The sequence below is a fragment of the Sardina pilchardus genome, chromosome 4 (assembly GCF_963854185.1).
Source record: "Sardina pilchardus chromosome 4, fSarPil1.1, whole genome shotgun sequence".
In the NCBI taxonomy this organism is placed as follows: Eukaryota; Metazoa; Chordata; class Actinopteri; order Clupeiformes; family Clupeidae; genus Sardina; species Sardina pilchardus.
This window is the reverse complement of record NC_084997.1, coordinates 34,149,589-34,172,088: the sequence shown is the minus strand read 5'-3', so window position 1 is coordinate 34,172,088 and position 22,500 is coordinate 34,149,589. Positions and strand designations below refer to the sequence as shown.

General features: G+C 43.3%; 2 protein-coding genes across 2 annotated transcripts; both read left to right on the top strand.

Moving 5' to 3' along the window:
- The first annotated feature begins 13,611 nt into the window (after positions 1 to 13,611).
- LOC134079022 (heavy metal-binding protein HIP-like) lies at positions 13,612 to 14,710 on the top strand. The gene is made up of 2 exons (XM_062535186.1): positions 13,612 to 14,233; positions 14,297 to 14,710. Exons 1-2 carry the CDS (start codon positions 13,634 to 13,636, stop codon positions 14,708 to 14,710), a joined length of 1,014 nt encoding a protein of 337 aa, XP_062391170.1. The 5' UTR covers positions 13,612 to 13,633.
- A 2,496-nt stretch (positions 14,711 to 17,206) lies between these two features.
- Positions 17,207 to 17,815, top strand: LOC134077904 (complement C1q-like protein 2; the record flags this gene model as incomplete). Its single annotated transcript, XM_062533544.1, has 2 exons — positions 17,207 to 17,269; positions 17,333 to 17,815. Coding segments are annotated over 2 exons (474 nt in total), but the record flags the coding sequence as incomplete, so codon positions are not given.
- Between the last annotated feature and the right edge of the window lie 4,685 nt (positions 17,816 to 22,500).

Here is a 22,500-nt window from a genome sequence, read left to right as displayed (position 1 = left end):
TTAAGATGATATCTTAAATCTTAAATTAAGTAAAATGTTCTTGTTACTGAAACTTAAAACAAGCTTTATTTTGATGAGAATTTGAGGGAGAGATGTAAAAGATCTAATTTTAACAGTATTTACCTAACTTTAAGATTAAATGCCTATTTGAGACAAAAAATTGATTTAAGATAGTGTAAAGTTGAACACTTAAAGTAAGAAATTCACTCTTAAAACAATGTAAATGATCTAACACTTCTAATGTATTTTTTTTTAATCTTGATAAGAATCAAATAATTTGCAGTGTACCCTTAAATTATGTATGTGAATTGATTTTAATTTCATTGAATTTCAATTCTACTTCCCTTAATTCAAATTCGAATTGTAATTCTGCATCCTGTTTTTGACCTCAATTCAAATTCAATTCAAACTCATGAATTGAATTGGAATTTAGGAGTCATTCTCAATTCAATTCTGAATTTTGCACAAGCCTGCCTAACACACACACACACACACACACACACACCTCCTCCCCTCACATACCCTAACGCGCACACACACACACACACACACACACACACACACACCCCTTTATGCAATGCCAAGAATACGGTGGTGTGCTATCAGGTGTCCCCAGGCCCCTCTGACTGAGCTCCTCGCCTCCCCCTGACCATCATGGGGAATACCACCACACCCACCTCCTGTTAAATCACACCTGATGCCCGCGCACACACACACACACACACACACACACACACACACACACACACACACACACACACACGCCCTGATGTGGCCCTGATGTGGCCCTGATGTGGCTGGGGTCTGGTGTGGCTGGGGTCTGGTGTGGGGTCTGTTTCATGTGGGATGTTCCAGCAGTCAGAGGAGTTGAGCGGTAATTTAGCAGGCAGGCTGGGGCACAGACAAGGGTGTGGTCTATATGGAGTGTGTGTGTGTGTGTGTGTGTGTGTGTGTGTGTCTGTGTCTGTGTCTGTGTGTGTGTCTGTGTCTGTGTCTGTGTCTGTGTCTGTGTCTGTGTCTGTGTCTGTGTCTGTGTCTGTGTCTGTGTCTGTGTCTGTGTGTGTGTGTGTGTGTGTGTGTGTGTGTGTGTGTGTGTGTGTGGTGGGGGGTAGCACCACACTCCATATTTGGATGTTTGGGTTGATGTGATGATGTCACCTTCAAACGAGGCAAACGGCAGGCAGCAGATTTGACAGCTTGTGCTCCACAAAGCACCATTCCCCCCCTAATAGAGTTGTCCCCTGGGGGACGTGTGTGTGTGTGTGTGTGTGTGAGGGAGGGGTTCTGCCAGACTGTCTGAGTGCCCCCTCCTCCTGCTCTGGGGGGTGTGTGTGATTAACTAGGTGTGTGTGTGTGTGTGTGAGAGAGAGAGAGGGAGGGGTTCTGGGGTGTGTGTGTGTGTGTGTGTGTGATTAACTGGAGTCTGTTGCCTCCCTTTGTTTCCCTGCAGGTACCACGAGAGACTCCCCACCAGGGGGGAGAGAGGTGCCGAGAGTGCAGGATTCTCTCTCTCTCTCTCCTCTCTCTCTCTCTCTCTCTCTCTCTCTCCCTCTCTCTATCCCTCTCTCTCTCTTCCAGTGTAACTCTCTTGACTTCCTCTAATAATTCATCTCTTTGTCTCTCGCTCTCTACCCTGCACATCTCTTTTTGTCTTTCTCCATGCATCCTTTTCTTTCTGTCACAGATCTTTCTCCACCCTCTCCCTCTCTCTCCCTCCCTCTCTCTCTCCCCTCCCCTCTGTCTCTCTCTCTCTCTCTCTCTCTCTCTCTCCCTCTCTGTCTCCTTCTCTCTCCTCCTTCCTTCCTCTGTCTGTCTCTCTCTCTCTCTCTCTCTCTCTCTCTCTCTCTCTCTCTCTCTCTCTCCCCCCTCCTCTCTCTTTCTATGCTGCTGGTTGCTGGTGTGTTGAGGGGTGTCCAGGTTAAAGGGAGGTCTGCAGCACTGAAACTGCTGACTCATCTCTCTGCTGCACTCCACTGAGGGACATGTTGGCTCCTGGTGGCCATCTTGCCTGATGTGCAATTTGCCTTCAGTGACACCCAGTTAATTACCACAGCTGATGAGGCGCTCACATGAGCTCAACCCTCTCTACCTCTCCTCTCTCTCTCTCCCTCTCTCTTCCTCTATCTCTCTCTCTCTCTCTTCCTCTACCTCTCTTCTCTCTCTCCCAATCTCTCTCTCTTCCCCTCTCTCCCAATCTCTCTCTTCTCTCCTCTCTCTCTTTGTCTCTTCTTTCTCTCTCTCTCTCTCTCCTGAGATGATGTCATAAAGGATGCCCACGGCAACAGTAACAGTTCTCACCCCACCCAAGAGCCTGCTTTGTCAGTCAGTGAGTGTGTATAATCCAGCTCTGCCAAATGTCATATCTCTTAACAGTGACTACACAATTATGGGCTGTGTGCTTGTAAAATAATATAGTATTTATGTATGTATGTGAATGTGCCTTGATTTGAAGGAGGCATTACTGTTGTTCAGTGCAGGACACATAAAACACAGTCACGCTCACACCAGACACTGAGAATAAAGGACCACGGAGAAAGGCCCTGTATTAATATACAAGTGACTTCTTTAGCTTATTTATGTACAGTGATCTTCAGTCAGCTGTAAAGATGTCTGTTTTATATGGAACAGCATACACACGCAGACACACACACGCACGCACGCACACACACACACACACACACACAGATACACACAGACACATACACAACAACACAGTACTGTACGTACACAAACACCAAACATGGGTGCACACACTCACAAGCACAAACACACACACACACACACACACACAAACACACACAGACAGACTACTGCATGTGCCCTTTTACCACACACCCATTTGTATGCTAAATCTATGTGTGTGTGGGTGGGTGTCTACTGCACATGTTTTTTTGTTTTGCCTGGCGTGTGTGTGTGTGAGAGAGAGAGAGAGAGAGAGCAAGAGACGGAGTGTGCCTGTGCGTGCGTGCGTGTGTGTGTGTGTGAGGGAAAGAGAGAGAGAGAGAGTGTGTGTGTATCGGTCTATGTGGGGTAGTGAGAGGGACACTGGCCTGCATGCTTCTAGCTACTGTATTTACTCCATCAGCTTTGGTCATTAATCATTAGCATGTCAACTAGCATCACCAACCCCCCTCACACTGCAACAGTATCAGCTAACTACTCCTGCACTGCAATCAGTGTGCAGCTAAACATGCTATTAGCCACACAGGCCAAACATCTGTGATTGGAATCCAATACTCCAATAGCACACCAGTATTGATCTCTGAGCTCTGTTCCGGCCCAACCCAGTCGGAGGGGATCTGGACTCAGATGGAATCTTAAGGAGGCCACCAGGAGCCATAACTACAATCATAACGATCATAACTACAATCATAACTACCATAACTACAGACATAACTACCATAACTACAATCATAACTACCATAACTACAATCATAACTACCATAACTACAATCATAACGATCATAACTACAATCATAACTACAATCGTAACGATCATAACTACAATCATAACTACAATCGTAACGATCATAGCTATAATCATAACTACAATCATTACGATCATAACTACGATCATAACTACAATCATAACTATCATTACTACCATCATAACTACCATAACTACAATCATAACTACCATAACTACAATCATAACTACCATAACTACAGACATAACTACCATAACTACAATCATAACTACCATAACTACAATCATAACTACCATAACTACAATCATAACGATCATAACTACAATCGTAACGATCATAACTACAATCATAACTACAATCGTAACGATCATAGCTATAATCATAACTACAATCATTACGATCATAACTACGATCATAACTACAATCATAACTATCATTACTACCATCATAACTATTATAACTACACAAGCGTCCACAATGACCAACGATAAGGAAAGTCTCCCTTTGTGTTAATGAATGTGATGGCTAAAATGTGGTGGATTCTGATTGGTTGTCAGCTTTTTAGCATTCTCAAAATTATTCTGAAAGTGATCCCCAACAATATCGTTCTTCGTGTCTACGTCGTTATAGTTGATGTGTCAACGTCGTTATTCGTATCCTTGGTGTGAACGGCCTTTCAGACCGACTCAGTTAGATGTGCTGCAGTTTGAACAGCCAGTGACTTCATCATAAGGGAACAGAAATGTATTTTCCTCTCTTAGCACCTATAGGTGTGTGTGTGTGTGTGTGTGTGTGTGTGTGTGTGTGTCCGCCCGCAGGAGGGCGTGTCACTGTGTGCTGTTGGGGAACATGATGGAACACGAGCAATCAGACCGGTCCAGTTTCACCGACTGGAAACCGTGCGTGTGTGTGTGTGTGTGTGTGTGTGTCTAATTATCCTCATGATATCAGTGGATCTAATGGATCAGTTCCCATGATGCACTCAGTGCTTACAGGAAGCCTGCTGTGGCAACACATAGTCACACACACACACACACACACACACACACACACACACACATACACACACGCATGTGGGCACATTTCTTAAAATGTCCATAAATAATATTGTGCACCCTCTCTCTAATTCAGGCCACTGCTATGGGTCAAACAGCAGAGTGACCAAGTGCTGTGTCTGATAGCGCTCTCACTCATATCAAAGGTGCGCTGATATCAGTGTTCTTGGCAGAGGTTTGCAGTATTGAGACTCAGCACCCCCTCCCTTTAGTGTTCTCTCCACACACACACACACACACACACACACACACACACACACACACACACACACACACACGTCTATTCGGACTGATAGGGAGATTTGAGTCCTGAGTTTTTTAGATGGAAAGAAAATGCAGGTTGCCTTTTTTTGGTATACATAAGCAGTTATTATCAGAATAATCACCTAAAAGCTACGGCAACACTTGAATACTTAAAGAGAGCGGGGTGAAATAAGGACACTGTGGCCCTCCTGTCCTACCTGATGGTGACACGTTTCTATTTCCCACAACACAGGTATCTGAGTAAACATATATGTCCTGGAAAATAAAACACGATATATGCAATTTCTAAAAATGTCTGATCAGTGTCCCTGAACTGATTTCACCCCCAAAAGTGATGAAATATCTTACATAATGTGCAACTGAGGTGTATAAAAGAGGGTGTTTCAGGAGGGACACTCGCACTTCTAGCACTACTGCTGCTACTACTACTGCTACTACCACTGTGTTAGACAGTCAGAGAGTTGTAATTAGTATGAGGGTCGTCATCCAACTGCTGGTGCTGCTGTTCTCCATGTGTGGAGCTCAGACTCACAGCACTGGGGCTGGTGCTGCTGCAGTTACTGAGCAAGTAGATATATCTGCAGAGCTCAGGGAACTCAGAGACATGGTGCTGGAGCAGAGAGTGCTGCTGACTGTCACCCAGAATGAGCTACAGAACACCCAGAATGAACTGCTGAACACCAAGGCTGAACTGCTGAACAAAATGGAGGCTGACAATGATGCCCAAGACGCAGTGTTGACCACCATGAAGACTGAAGTGATGAACCGGATGGACAACTCTGCACTGAAGGCTGAGCTGGCCGTGCTGAAGACCAGACTGGCTGCTAGTGAGACTGAGGTGGCGAAGATCACAGAGCAACCCAAGGTGGCATTCTCAGCAGCTCTGACTCTCTACACAGAATACATCGAGGCTGGGATTTGGGACCTGGACGTGGTCTTCGTTAATATCATCACCAATGTTGGAAAGGCCTACAGCAGCACAACAGGCTTCTTCACAGCTCCGGTCAAGGGAGTCTACTACTTCAGATTCACCGTCATGGATAAACTAGACTCACGCTACATGGTCATCAGGTTGTTTAAGAACAATAAGAAGATCTTGGGTTTGGGAGAGCATGATACGGATGGACACAACGCCTATCTGTCCAGTGGTGCTACTCTGCAGCTGGAGGAGGGAGATGTAGTTAAGATGGTGCTCCCTGCAGGCAACAGGCTGTATGGTGATCATCATAATCCCAGCACCTTCAGTGGCTTCCTGCTGTTTCCTCTCTGAATGGAACACACTGCTCAATGTGATGTTGATGCTGCCAAGTCTTAAATAAAGTACAAATGATTTCAAGCAAACAAACCCTGTTGTTGTGTTGTTCTTGCTAGGTGATGACTGTAGGCCTACACATTAAGCAGCATTAAAGCAACGATACATTACTAGAGCACTATTCTATGAGATTATGAGCAAATAAACTTTAGTTCTTGTTGGACTAGTGTGACACAGAGGTATCACGGTATACCATCCCACAAAAAAAATATACAATTTTAGAAGAATTTTTGCACCCGGGTGTATAGAGTGGAATGGAGGCATTTTCTTATTTACACCCAAACAGGGCTCTCAAGTTTTGAAGTTTTCAAGGAGTGAGACACAGTGCCACGCCCCCTCCCCCCTAATCGAAGTACATGAAAGTCCTATGTCTGATTGAACTACTCGTGGCGCCACGCCCCTCCCCCCTGATCAACAGACCCACCCATGTCCCATCGACCCAGCTTCATGGGAGAGCACAAATTCCATTATTTCAAACACACTGTTTTATTTATTCTAGAACCCTAAAGTAAATCATATTAAATAATAATAACAGAAATTATAATAATAATAATAGTAGGAGCTGGTGGTGCCTACTGTTATAATTTTTGTTGTCCATTCATTTTTAAAGGTGCACCTGTATGTGGCAGGTCCAACTGCGACCTCCACATCTTCTGTCACACTTTGTTCTTCCACCTCTATATCCTCTTCACCCACCTCAGCACCCCACCTGCTTCCACTAACTCATCTACTTAGTATATTGAGCGTGTTTTATGTGTTATGGTTTGTATAATAGTAGGCTATTGTTTTTGTCATAATTAGTCCATTGAATGAATTTGACATTGTTGTTTTTGTTTTTGCTATTCTCCTTAAATTTAGCCTTACCATCATAGTTATTGTTTAATTGCTATTTTCCTATGTATTCATTGTTTATTTCTCATTAGGTTGTTGCTTAAAATGATGTTGTTTTATATGGTTATTGATAATATCGCTATTCTCCCTATTTGTTTGTAATTGTTCACTAACTCAATTTGTATTGTGACCCAAACCTGAAATGCGTGCAATCCAACATGGTGGACCATCTTGAGGACCGCGATATAAATACTGAAGGTTGGATGGCCTACCTAGTCCTACATCTAACAAGTTAGGATTTTTAAAACTATCTTTTTGATGGAAACGTGGGGCTAAATTCCCATAAACTTTGTTCAGTGAATGGGTAAAACTGTCCGTTTGTAAGCAAAATCAAGAATTACGATCTTTTAGTTTGCTTACCGCTACCTAGCAACCACAACACATAGTCATTCAAATATTAGTACTTCCCCACTTATTAACTCAAGGAGTAGGGTAGCGGAGACCTGAGTGGGCTATGAATCTGAGATTGGCAGTACGAATCCCAGCAACAGTGATATCTTTTTTTTTTTTTTTTTTGCATGCCAAAATAAAATGTTGTGAAAGTATGTGTGAACACTCTTTTCTTTGATGACGTTACCTTGCGGCAAATAAGAGTTTGTGCTTACTGAACCTGTCATAGATTGTCTGGTTTTATTTTAGTTACAGAATTAGTCCTACAGTAGGCTACAGTTAACAGTTGTGAGTATGAAGCTTCTAAATAGTCAACTAATCTAGGCTACAGAAAACAACTCTTTGAACTAAATTGCCTTTGATCAAGCTACCACATGACCACTCATTAGCCTGAAAACTCATGAGCGTTGAAAAAAAAATTATAGGCCTAGGCTAGCCTATAGCCACATTGCCTATTTACACCCGGGTGTAAATATCACCACTTCTATTTGCACCCGGGCCTTATTTTATTAAAAATAATGGTAACACTTTACTTGATGGGTTCATTCATGCTGTCATGAACTGCACATGAAGCATTCATGACTGTTTCTTGAAACATGACTCAACATTCATACCAACCCTTTCCTGAATGTGGAAGACAAAATGTCAAAATACTCAAAAAACTTGTCAAAATAAAAGTCCAACAATTACAAAGAAGCATTGGCGTATTTATTCCAACCCGTCACATGTAAGTCAATGGGCTAGTCCAGTGCCAGAGAAACAGAATGTGGTCAATAATTATTTTTTGTTTCTTAGAAATGTATTTGTTTTATAATGTAACCTTTGCTAATGTATCATCTTTTCCTACTAGGAGATGTCAAACCATTCCAGGTCACACAAATAGGCCTATGGGTCTGACCATCTGTGGACCTCTGAATGATTGGACATTTCAGTTTTATACATACATATACAATACCAGGTTGACAATACAGTCATTGGTGTAGACAATTATGCATTCTTCAGAGGTTACTATCATAAAATAAACAAACAGACAAACAAAAAACTAAATTCTCCCGGACACTGGACTTCCCCGTTGACTAAGATGTGACATGATCAGGTTGGCTAAAACAAAAAAAGACAGCAATGCTGTTTTGCGATTGATTCATGAAAGGGTTGGTATGAATGTTGAGTCTTATTTCATGAAACAGTCATGAATGCTGCATGTGCAGTTCATGACAGCTGTTATGAAAGTGTTATGAACGAATCCGTCAAGTAAAGTGTTACCAAAATAATAATTCTAGTGTTCTTTGTCTGAATGGAGCACACTGCTCTTCATGGTCCTTGCATGCATGACAATTTAACTGTTGTGTTACCCTCAACTCTTACCGACATGCTTTAGACTTGGGGTCAATTTAACTGTTGTGTTACCCTCAACTCTTACAGACATGCTTTAGACTTGGGGTCAATTTGACAATTTGAGGAGAGAGAGAGAGAGAGAGAGAGAGAGAGAGAGAGAGAGAGAGAGAGAGAGAGAGAGAGAGAGAGAGAGAGAGTTTGTGTGTGAGAGTGTGTGTGTGTGTGTGTGTGTGTGTGTGTGTGAGTACATGGGTGAAGTGGGCAGCTGTAATGGCCACCAGCAGGCAGAAGGGGCTGCTGGATAAATAATCAGGGACAAGGGGTCAATATGGAAGAGAAGAAGACTTAAAACTAAAATAACAATTTCCGTTAAAAAAATATTTAAAAATAAAGTGTTCTCCTTCTCTGATTCAGGCCACTGCCACAGCCGAGTGACACAGTGTTTTGTGTGATAGCGCTCTCACTCTTATCAAAGGCACCTACTCTTATGGATACTCTGTAATCTGTGATTTTGGCAGGCAACACACACACACACACACACACTCAACTTAGACTAGTAGGGACATTTTGACTCCTGAGGGTTTTAAATGGAAAGAAAATATTGGTTGCATTTCTTCAGTCTGGTATTCTTGTACACATTTGGGATTATTAGCAGAATAATGACTCCTGAACTAATTTCTTAAAGCTACGGAAACATTTAGATACTTAAAGAGAGCGGGGTGAAATAAGGACACTGTGGCCCTCCTGTCCTACCTGATAGTGACACATTTGTACACAGGTATCTGAATAAACAGATATGTCCTGGAAAATAAAACATGATTTCTACCATTTCTAAAATTGTCCAATAAGTGTCCTTGGACTTTATTTAACCCCCAAAAGTGATGAAATATCTTACATAATAAGCAACTGAGGTGTATAAAAGAGGGTGTTTCAGGAGGGACACTCACACACTTCTTCTAGCACTACTGCTGCTACTACTACTGCTACTACTACTACTACCAACACCTCTCAAACTGCTACTGTTGCTACTGCTGTGTTAGACAGTCAGAGAGTTGTAATAAGTATGAGGGCCGTCATCCCACTGCTGGTGCTGCTGTTCTCCATGTGTGGAGCTCAGACTCAGAGCACCCAGACTGAAGTTCAGACAGAGAGCCAGAGCACTGGGGCTGCTGCTGCTGCTGTGGTCACTACCACACTGGACGTCGCTACTGAGCTTGCTCGACTCAGAGACACCGTAGATGAGCTCGGAACCACAGTGGTGGAGCTGAGAGTGACTCTGACCTTCACCCAGAATGAGCTACAGAACACCAAATCACTGCTGTACACAGTGGAGGATGAGAACAATGCTCAGGAGACAAAGCTGGCCGTTATGAAGACTGAGGTGGAGAATCTGAAGATGGAAAACACAGCACAAGAGACAGAACTGGCAGTGATGAAGGAACGACTGGTGGCCAGTGAGACTAAAGTGGACGCTCTGGAAAGGGTGAATGCAGCACAAGAGACCAGACTGGCTGCCAGTGAGGTTGAAGTGGAGAACCTGAAGATGGAAACTGCAGCACAAGAGGCAGAGCTGACAGCAGTGAAGACCAGACTGACAGCTACTGAGACTGAAGTAGTGAATCTGGAGAAAGAGATCACAGATCAACCCAAGGTGGCATTCTCAGTAGGGCTGACTAACTCAGGATACATAGAGTCTGGGAATGCTGAGCTGAACTTGGTCTTCACTAAAATCATCACCAATGTTGGACAGGCCTACAGCAGCACAACAGGCTTCTTCACAGCTCCAGTCAGGGGAGTCTACTACTTCAGATTCAATGTCATGGATATCCGAGCCTCAGGGTGGATAGTTACCAAATTGTGTAAGAATGCAGAGAAGGTCTTGCATTTGGCATGGTATGGTACACATTTAGGACACACTTATGTCTCCGGTGGTGCTACTCTGCAGCTGGAGGTGGGAGATGTAGTTAACATGGTGCTCCCTGCAGGCTTCAGGCTCTATGATGATTCTAATAATCAAAGCACCTTCAGTGGCTTCCTGCTGTTTCCTCTCTGAATGGAACACAGCGCTCAATGTGATGTTGATGCTGACAAGTCTTAAATAAAGTACAAATGATTACAAGCAAACAAACCCTGTTGTTCTGTTGTTCTTGCTGCGTGATGATTGCACACATCAAGCATTAGTCAAGCAATGATAAATACATATACTGCAGTCTAAGTAGGAACTAAGGAGTCAAGCAGAGCATTAGGCTAGGACAGCGAAATTCATAATACACTGTAAAAAATAAAACTCGCCTTTTGTTCTGCCAAATAATTGATTTGAATTGAATGTCTTTATTGCCATTGTACTTTGCAATACAACGAAATTAGGAGCGCTACTCCACTGGGTGCACACATACAATAAATAATCATTACAAGACATATAAAGCACACTAAGACATATAAAACACAATAAAAGACAAGTAAATAAATAAGGCTCATAAGTAAATATAACTCAAATAACCAGAAAGACATGGTAAAATGGAATAAATAAACCAAAAAAAAAAATACAGTCCTCAACTTTTTTGTAATTTCATCTTGCAAACTTGTACATGTAATTATCTGTTAATTGCAAGAATCCCTAAAGCAAGCAAATTTGTCTGCCAGTGCATTTAGTCAATTTGTCTTGATAAGACTCCTTACTCCACCATTTTTTTTCATATTAAACTACGTTATTGCCTTAACTAAGACGAGTTGATACCACTCGCTTTTCAAAATCCAAGAGTGATTATATTACTGAGCCGAGTCGAAGTGCTCCCAAGTGTTATTGCACCATACAGTATAGTTATCCTTCTTACTCACTAAAAAAAGCTCCACGTTTTATTTACTTGGTTGTGTAACTACTCGTGTAACTGTATTTTAATAGGGAAAACAGTTCATTCACTATGTTTGGATCGGAGTGAATGCACTGGGCTAGCTTAGTGCTATCAAAGTAGCACCACGCGCCAGAGCCTTTCAGTGCACGCATTGAAACGCGATAGGTATGTCAACTCGTCTTAGTTGAGGGAATAATGTAGTTTAATATGAAAAAACGGTGGAGTGTTCCTTTAAAATAAGTCAAAGTCTTCTTAAATAAAGTCTAAATAATCTTTCAAGAGTGCTATAGGCAAGTCTCTTATATACTGTACTACAAATAATACGAAATAGATTTGTTAATATATACAAATCTATCTGTTAATATATTACTCTTAACCTGATTTATATGACAGTTTATTCCAAACAACATGGCGAAAATTGATTTTCTTTAAAGGCTGGTAGTATTTCCTGATTTACTGAATAATTAAACAAGATATCCAGAATTTCCTCTGTAATATGCTTTTCATTCTTTTTCATACTTATGTCAACAAAATGAAAAGAAAATTGAAACTTTATAAGATGTTTAGATTTGACCTTTTTGAGTTTATGCAAATCAGCCCTTTTTCATTACATCATGCCTAATTTGCATACTCAAACATTAAATTACAGAAAACTTGTAATACATTTATTTTTCATATTGATCTAAGTAATCAACTGGTGAAGTTTCATAGTGATATATGCTTGTTGATTGTTTTTATTTTGTGTGTGTGTGTGTGTGTGTGTGTGTGTGTGTGTGTGTGTGTGTGTGTGCATAGTGTTGCTAGTGTGTGCAGCAGTGTTCAATAGTCACCTTCTGCAGGCAGAAAAGGCTTCTGGGTAAACAGTGGGGGCCGGGGGGAGTGAGGAAGAGGAGAAGAGAGGAAGACTTTACAGTTACAATACTGAACATGTGTAGAGAGAAGATGTAGTAAACTACAGACATGTCAGCACTTTACAGTTACAATACTGAACATGTGTAGAGAGAAGATGTAGTAAACTACAGACATGTCAGCACTTTACAGTTACAATACTGAACATGTGTAGAGAGAAGATGTAGTAAACTACAGACATGTCAGCACTTTACAGTTACAATACTGAACATGTGTAGAGAGAAGATGTAGTAAACTACAGACATGTCAGCACTTTACAGTTACAATACTGAGCATGTGTAGAGAGAAGATGTAGTAAACTACAGACATGTCAGCACTTTACAGTTACAATACTGAGCATGTGTAGAGAGAAGAGCTAGTAAACTACAGACATGTCAGCACTTTACTGTTACAATAGTGAACATGTGTAGAGAGAAGAGCTAGTAAACTACAGACATGTCAGCACTCTCCTGCATGAGCAAGGCCTGGGCCAGACCCCTCTGTCATACCCACTCTCTAGTGCTGGACAGGGCAGCTGAACAAGTGCTGAAGTGGTCAAGTGTGTGTTCTGATAACACACTCACACACTTGTATTCAAACACTGTAATCAGCAAACTTGGCAGCAGCTTTGCGCGCGCACACACTCACACACACACACACACACACAAACACACACACTGTCTCCCCTAGACTACATGACTGACAGACTGACTGGCCCATTCTGAGATTATTATATTAAAGGATCGTACACAATTAGCAGAGTGATGACTCCCTCCAGTCTTAACACGAAGCCTCTCCTGTCCTGTGTTGTGTTACGTGATGGTGACACGTTGTACTTTTCCACAACGCTGATAGCTGAATACACAGACATGTGCTGGAAAATAAGATCTACAATTTCTAAATCTGATCAGTGTCCCTGGAGTTTATTTAACCCAAAAGTGATGAAATGTCTATACATAATGAGCAACTGATGCGTATAAAAGAGGGTGTTTCAGGAGGGACACTCACACTTCTTCTAAAACTGCTACTACTACTACTACTACTACTACTGCTACTACTACTACTACTACTACTACTACTACTACTGCTACTGCTACTACTACTACTACTACTACTACTACTACTGCTACTACTACTAGTAGTACCACCACATCTCAAGATACTGTTGTTGTTACTACTGCTGCTACTGTGTTAGACAGTCAGAAAGTTGTAATAAGTATGAGGGCCGTCATCCCACTGCTGGTGCTGCTGTTCTCCATGTGTGGAGCTCAGACTCAGAGCACCCAGACTGAAGTTCAGACAGAGAGCCAGAGCACTGGGGCTGCTGCTGCTGCTGTGGTCACTACCACGCTGGACGTCGCTACTGAGCTTGCTCGACTCAGAGACACCGTTGATGAGCTCGGAACCACAGTGGTGGAGCTGAGAGTGACTCTGACCTTCACCCAGAATGAGCTACAGAACACCAAATCACTGCTGTACACAGTGGAGGATGAGAACAATGCTCAGGAGACAAAGCTGGCCGTTATGAAGACAGAGATAGAGAATCTGAAGATGGAAAACACAGCACAAGAGACAGAACTGGCAGTGATGAAGGAACGACTGGTGGCCAGTGAGACTAAAGTGGACGCTCTGGAAAGGGTGAATGCAGCACAAGAGGCAGAACTGACAGCAGTGAAGACTGAAGTGATGAACCTGATCAAGGCAAATGCAGCACAAGAGACAGAGATGGTCAAACTGAAGATGGAAACTGCAGCACAAGAGACCAGACTGTCTGCCAGTGAGACTGAGGTGGAGAACCTGAAGATGGAAACTGCAGTAGTGAAGACCAGACTGGCAGCTACTGAGACTGATGTAGTGAATCTGGAGAAAGAGATCACAGAGCAGCCCAAGGTGGCATTCTCAGCAGGTCTGACTGACTCAGGAAACATAGAGTCTGGGAATACTGACCTGAACTTGGTCTTCACTAAAATCATCACCAATGTTGGACAGGCCTACAGCAGCACAACAGGTTTCTTCACAGCTCCAGTCAGGGGAGTCTACTACTTCAGATTCACTGTCATGGATCACCTAACTTCACGCTTTATGTTCATCAGGATGTATAAGAATGGAGAGCAGATCATGCAGTTAGTGGAGTATGATGCTGATGGACAGGCCACCTATCTGTCCAGTGGTGCTACTCTGCAGCTGGAGGAGGGAGACGTAGTTAACATGCGACTCCCTACAGGAGGCTACAGGCTCTATGATGATGTTAATAATCTCAGCACCTTCAGTGGCTTCCTGCTGTTTCCTCTCTGAATGGAACACAGTGTTCAATATGATGCTGATGCTGACAAGTCTTAAATAAAGTACAAATGATTACGAGCAAACAAACCCTGTTGTTGTATTGTTCTTGCTGGGTGATGATTTTACACATTAAGCAGCATGAAAGCAATGATAAGTTACTAGAATACTGCAGTCTGATGAGACTATGAGCAAACAAACGCTGTTGTTCCTGTTGCTGGGTACTATGTTGCACAGGGGTTCTAAGAGACCTCATCATTAATGAGCAGAAATGTATTTTCCTCTCAGCACCTAAACTACAGGTTTGTGTGTGTGTGTGTGTGTGTGTGTGTGTGTGTGTGTGTGTGTGTGTGTGTGAGAGAGCATAGTGTTTGCTGGTGTGTGCAGCAGTATTCAATAGTCACCCTTTGCAGACAGACAAGGCTTCTGGGTAAACAGTGGGGGCCAGGGGGGAGTGAGGGAGAGGAGAAGAGAGGAAGACTTTACAGTTACAATACTGAACATGTGTAGAGAGAAGATGTAGTAAACTACAGACATGTCAGCACTTTACAGTTACAATAGTGAACATGTGTAGAGAGAAGAGCTAGTAAACTACAGACATGTCAGCACTTTACAGTTACAATACTGAACATGTGTAGAGAGAAGATGTAGTAAACTACAGACTTGTCAGCACTTTACAGTTACAATACTGAACATGTGTAGAGAGAAGATGTAGTAAACTACAGAACATGTCAGCACTTTACAGTTACAATAGTGAACATGTGTAGAGACAAGAGCTAGTAAACTACAGACATGTCAGCACTTTACAGTTACAATACTGAACATGTGTAGAGAGAAGATGTACTGTAGTAAACTACAGACATGTCAGCACTTTACAGGTACAATACTGAACATGTGTAGAGAGAATATGTAGTAAACTACAGACATGTCAGCACTTTACAGTCACAATACTGAACATGTGTAGAGAGAAGATGTAGTAAACTACAGACATGTCAGCACTTTACAGTTACAATAGTGAACATGTGTAGAGAGAAGATGTAGTAAGCTACAGACATGTCAGCACTTTACAGTTACAATACTGAACATGTGTAGAGGGAAGATGTAGTAAACTACAGACATGTCAGCACTTTACTGTTACAATACTGAGCATGTGTAGAGGGAAGATGTAGTAAACTACAGACATGTCAGCACTTTACTGTTACAATACTGAACATGTGTAGAGAGAAGATGTAGTAAGCTACAGACATGTCAGCACTTTACAGTTACAATACTGAACATGTGTAGAGAGAAGATGTAGTAAACTACTACTAAACTACTACTAAACACACACACACACACACACACACACACACACACACACACACACACACTACTACAGACATGTCAGCACTCTCCTGCATGAGCAAGGCCTGGGCCAGACCCCTCTGTCATACCCACTCTCTAGTGCTGGACAGGGCAGCTGAACAAGTGCTGAAGTGGTCAAGTGTGTCTTCTGATAACACACTCACACACTTGTAATCAAACACTGTAATCAGCAAACTTGGCAGTAGCTTTGTACACACACACACACACACACACACACACACACACACACTGTCTCCCCTAGACTACATGACTGACAGACTAACAGGCCCATTCTGAGATTATTTTATTAAAGGATCGTGGACAATTAGCAGAGTGATGACTCCCTCCAGCTTTAACATGAAGCCTCTCCTGTCCTGTCCTGTGTTATGTGGTGGGTGACAGGTTGTATTTTCCCACAACGCTGATAACTGCATACACAGATATGTGCTCTAAATCTGATCAGTGTCCCTGGACTTTATTTAACCCAAAAGTGATGAAATATCTTACATAATGAGCAACTGAGGCGTATAAAAGAGGGTGTTTCAGGAGGGACACTCACAAACTTCTTCTAAAACTACTGCTACTACTACTACTACTACTACTACTACTACTACTACTTCTAGTACCACCACGTCTCAAGCTACTGTTGTTGTCACTGCTGCTGCTACTGTGTTAGACAGTCAGAGAGTTGTAATAAGTATGAGGGCCGTCATCCCACTGCTGGTGCTGCTGTTCTCCATGTGTGGAGCTCAGACTCAGAGCACCCAGACTGAAGTTCAGACAGAGAGCCAGAGCACTGGGGCTGCTGCTGCGGTCACTACCACGCTGGACGTCGCTACTGAGCTTGCTCGACTCAGAGACACTGTAGATGAGCTCGGAACCACAGTGGTGGAGCTGAGAGTGACTCTGACCTTCACCCAGAATGAGCTACAGAACACCAAATCACTGCTGTACACAGTGGAGGATGAGAACAATGCTCAGGAGACAAAGCTGGCCGTCATGACAGAACGACTGGTGGCCAGTGAGACTAAAGTGGACGCTCTGGAAAGGGAGAATGCAGCACAAGAGGCAGAACTGACAGCAGTGAAGACTGAAGTGATGAACCTGATCAAGGCAAATGTAGCACAAGAGACAGAGATGGTCAAACTGAAGATGGAAACTGCAGCACAAGAGACCAGACTGTCTGCCAGTGAGACTGAGGTGGAGAACCTGAAGATGGAAACTACAGCAGTGAAGACCAGACTGGCAGCTACTGAGACTGATGTAGTGAATCTGGAGAAAGAGATCACAGAGCAACCCAAGGTGGCATTCTCAGCAGGTCTGACTGACTCAGGATTCATGGAGTCTGGGAATACTGACCTGAACTTGGTCTTCACTAAAATCATCACCAATGTTGGACAGGCCTACAGCAGCACAACAGGCTTCTTCACAGCTCCAGTCAGGGGAGTCTACTACTTCAGATTCAATGTTGTGGATATCCTATCTTCACGCCATATGTACATCAATATGTTTAAGAATGGAGAGCAGATCATGTTGTTAGGGGAGTCTGATTCTGATGGATGGCCCACCTATCTGTCCAGTGGTGCTACTCTGCAGCTGGAGGAGGGAGATGTAGTTAACATGCGACTCCCTGCAGGCAACAGGCTCTATGATAATGTTAATAATCACAGCACCTTCAGTGGCTTCCTGCTGTTTCCTCTCTGAATGGAACACACTGTTCAACATGATGCTGATGCTACATGATGATGATGAGCACATTGAATGACCCCTGTGTGTGACGTGTGCTATATCAATACAATTGCCTTGCGTTGCCTTGATGCTGACAAGTCATTAATAAAGTACTAATGATTAAGAGCAAGCAAATCCTGTTCTTCTAGTGTTTTGCTAGGTAGTGTGTACAGTATGTGTGTAGAAACTGAGGATGTGTTGTTGATTACACATGCATTGATAAACAAACAAAAAATATGTGTATATGTAGAATACTGTAAATAGAGTAAGTAAAACTGGAGTCAAACAGTCAAACATCTTGACTGTAAATAATGTTTCTGATCCGTCTGCTCTCATATTACCCATGGCTATGGCAGCACAGGCTATCAGTGGGCATGGCTATGGCAGCACTGGCTATCAGTGGGCATGGAATTAGCAGCACAGGCTGTCTGTGGGCATAACTATGGCAGCACAAGGTATCCGTGGGCATGGCTATGGCAACACAGGCTATCAGTGGTCATGACATTAGCAACACAGGCTATCAGCACCCCCCCCCCCCTCCATACACACCAATTTCATACATTTTACAAACACACACACACAAACACACACACACACACACACACACACACACACACACACACACACACACACACACACACACACACACTGTCTCCCCTAGACTACATGACTGACAGACTAACAGGCCCATTCTGAGATTATTTTATTAAAGGATCATACACAATTAGCAGAGTGATGACTCCCTCCAGCTTTAACATGAAGCCTTTCCTGTCCTGTGCTATCCAACATGATGGTGACAGGTTGTACTTTCCCACAACGCTGATAACTGAACACACAGATATGTGCTGGAAAATAATATCTACAATTTCTCCATCAGATCAGTGTCCCTGGACTTTATTTAACCCCAAAAGTGATAAAATATCTTACATAATGAGCAACTGAGGCGTATAAAAGAGGGTGTTTCAGGTGGGACACTCACACACTTCTTCAAGCACTACTGCTACTACTACTACTGCTACTACTACTACTAGTACCACTACTACTACTCCTACCACCAGCATGTCTCGAGCTACTATTGTTGTTACTGCTGCTGCTACTGTGTTAGACAGTCAGAGCGTTGTAATAAGTATGAGGGTCGTCATCCCACTGCTGGTGCTGCTGTTCTCCATGTGTGGAGCTCAGACTCAGAGCACCCAGACTGAAGTTCAGACAGAGAGCCAGAGCACTGGGGCTGCTGCTGCTGCTGTGGTCACTACCCAGCTGGACGTCGCTACTGAGCTTGCTCGACTCAGAGACACCGTAGATGAGCTCGGAACCACAGTGGTGGAGCTGAGAGTGACTCTGACCTTCACCCAGAATGAGCTACAGAACACCAAATCACTGCTGTACACAGTGGAGGATGAGAACAATGCTCAGGAGACAAAGCTGGCCGTCATGAAGAATGAGGTGGAGAATCTGAAGATGGAAAACACAGCACAAGAGAGAGAGCTGGCAGTGATAAAGGAACGACTGGTGGCCAGTGAGACTAAAGTGGATGCTCTGGAAAAGGTGAATGCAGCACAAGAGGCAGAACTGACAGCATTGAAGACTGAAGTGATGAACCTGATCAAGGCAAATGCAGCACAAGAGATAGAGATGGTCAAACTGAAGATGGAAACTGCAGCACAAGAGACCAGACTGTCTGCCAGTGAGACTGAGGTGGAGAACCTGAAGATGGAAACTGCAGCACAAGAGGCAGAGCTGACAGCAGTGAAGACCAGACTGGCAGCTACTGAGACTGATGTAGTGAATCTGGAGAAAGAGATCACAGAGCAGCCCAAGGTGGCATTCTCAGTAGCTCTGGGTATTACAGGAGCCATAGAGTCTGGGAGTGCTGACCTGAACTTGGTCTTCACTAAAATCATCACCAATGTTGGACAGGCCTACAGCAGCACAACAGGCTTCTTCACAGCTCCAGTCAGGGGAGTCTACTACTTCAGATTCACTGTCATGGATCACCTAACTTCACGCTTTATGTTCATCAGGATGAGTAAGAATGGAGAGCAGATCATACAGTTGTGGGAGTATGATACTGATAGAGAGGCCTCCTATCTGTCCAGTGGTGCTACTCTGCAGCTGGAGGAGGGAGATGTAGTTAACATGGTGCTCCCTGCAGGCTACAGGCTTTATGATAATACTGATAATCACAGCATCTTCAGTGGCTTCCTGCTGTTTCCTCTCTGAATGGAACACACTGTTCAACATGATGCTGATGATGACAAGTCATAAATAAAGTACAAATGATTACGAGCAAACAAACCCTGTTGTTGTGTTGTTCTTGCTGGGTGATGATTGTACACATTAAGCGGCATTAAAGCCCTAAGTGTCCACTGCTTTAACACGGTCCACATATAAAGCAGCATAAACCGCAAACCATGGGTCCATAACTGATCCATTAGATCCACTGATATCATGAAGATGATTAGACTCTCTCTCTCTCTCTCTCTCTCTCTCTCTCTCTCACACACACACACACACACACACACACACACACACACACACACACAGGACTGGTCTCAGTCTAGTAGGGTCAGGACTGGTCTCAGTCTAGTTGGGTCAGGACTGGTCTAACTGACGCTGGGTCAGGACTGGTCTAACTGACGCTGGGCTTGGTGCTTTTGTCTCCAGTCAAGAGGAGTGGAGGTGCAGACAGAACAGGACACGCTCTCACATGCAGCCCTGTCCCAGAGAAAAGTCCTGTCCAACCGGCTACAAACCACGTGTGTGTGTGTGTGTGTGTGCGTGTGTGTGTCCTCACACATTTATGTGTGTGTTTCTGTGTGTGTGTGTGTGTGTGTGTGTGTGTGTGTGTGCGCATGCTTACATGTGTGTGCGTTTATGTGTGTGTGTGTGTGTGTGTGTGTGTGTGTGTGTGTGTGTGTGTGTGTGTGTGTGTGTTTGTGTCTTGGGCCTTGTCTGACTGGGCTTTTAGCCAGCGTTGGTGTGGATTAAACAACAGATACAGGAGCCCTGAGCCATGTCAGCTCCTACAGAGAAAAGGGTTACTCTTCACTTGAAGGCATCTACATAAGAGTCACATGACACTGTCATGAACGTTTATGAAACATTCATTTAAAATGCAAAATTAAAAGCCACTCGGGTTGTCATGACAAGTTAGTGTTAGGACATTAGGATTTTAAGATTAAAAGTTTTGTTTAATGTGTAAAAGGTTAATTGAAATGAATGAAATTAATTGAACTGGCCTGCTGTTAATGCTTTTAAAATATTGAAGGATTAGTGTATCTACTGGTAATGCTTAAAAGTGAGGGCAAGGACACAGGTAAAAATGGAAGACACAGGTAAGGGTAAGGGTAAGGGTTAGTGTTAGGGGATTATGACAGTCTTGTCACTCTTCTGTAGATACCTTCAAGTAAAGTGTTCCTCTATGTGTCTTGTCTCTGGTTCTGTAGATACAGTAAAGTCCAGTAAAGTGTTCCTTTATGGGTCTTGTCTCTAGTTCTGTAGATAAAGTGAAATCCAGTAAAGTCCAGTAAAGTGTTCCTCTACGTCTATGTCTCTGGTTCTGTAGATACAGTAAAGTCCAGTAAAGTGTCCTTCTATGGGCCCTGTCCCTGGGTTCTGTAGATAAAGTAAAGTCCAGTAAAGTGTTCCTTTACGGACCTCTGGTTCTGTAGATATAGTAAAGTCCAGTAAAGTCCAGTAAAGTGTTCTCTAAAGGTCCTGTCTCTGGTTCTGTAGAGAAAGTAAAGTCCAGTAAAGTGTTCTCTAAGGTAAGTCTGACGCCCCTCTCCATGGCCTGCCCTCTCACAGGGAGTGGTGCTGCTGAAAACATACCCAGCAGGCATAGGGTGTTCACATTTGAATAACGGGAACGGGAGAGGTGATCTCTTGTCCTGGCTCTGTGTGTGTGTGTGTGTGTGTGTGTGTGTGTGTGTGTGTGTGTGTGTGTGTGTGTGTGTGTGTGTGTGTGTGTGTGTGTGTGTGTGTGTGTGTGTGTGTGTGTGTGTGTGTGTGTGTGTGTGTGTGTGTGTGTGTGTGTGTGTGAGTGTGTGTAGGCACCTTCTGTCAGGTGGGTAGCAGTTTCTCTTTTACACACACACACACACACACACACACACACACACAGAGTCGGTTAGTGTCGGTCCAAACAACAGCTGGCAGATGGGCTTTTGAATGTAAATAACTCTCTGTCCTCCTGCATCTCATTCAGCCGCTCTCAAAGACACACACTACACTCCTGTGGCCTCGTTATGGGAAACGGCTTTGGAAATGTTTGTTTTCTTTTGTGAAATGTTGTTTTGTTTACTGAAGTGTTGATGTGTTTTGTTAAATGTTTTGCTTTTTGAAATGTTGTCATTGTGTTTCATGAAATATTGTATTGTTTGCTGAAAGGGTGTTTTGATAAATGTTGTGTGTTGAACCTGTAGGGCCACCATAACCCTACATAACACACACACACACACACACACACACACACACACACACACACACACACACACTTAAAGACATAGCCCTGTTAAAATTAGACGAGAGCAACTAATGGATGTACTGGATGAACTAACACAGCTCGCTGTACATGAAAAAGGTTTGAAATGTAAAAGAGAGTGAACTGTGCGTGGCTACGTAGAATAGATGCATGACATGTGGAGGGAAAAGCAAGATTTAATCTGCCCTGTGTCTGGAGCAGATCAGAAAAAAATGTAAATCTCTCTCTCTCTCTCTTTCTCTCTCGG

Coding starts and splice junctions, on each gene's coding strand:
- LOC134079022 (XM_062535186.1), top strand. CDS start 13,634: ATGAGGGCCGTCATCCCACTGCTGGTGCTGCTGTTCTCCATGTGTGGA. Junction 14,234..14,296: donor TGAAGATGGAAACTGCAGTA/GTGAAGACCAGA, acceptor GAGATCACAGAG/CAGCCCAAGGTGGCATTCTC.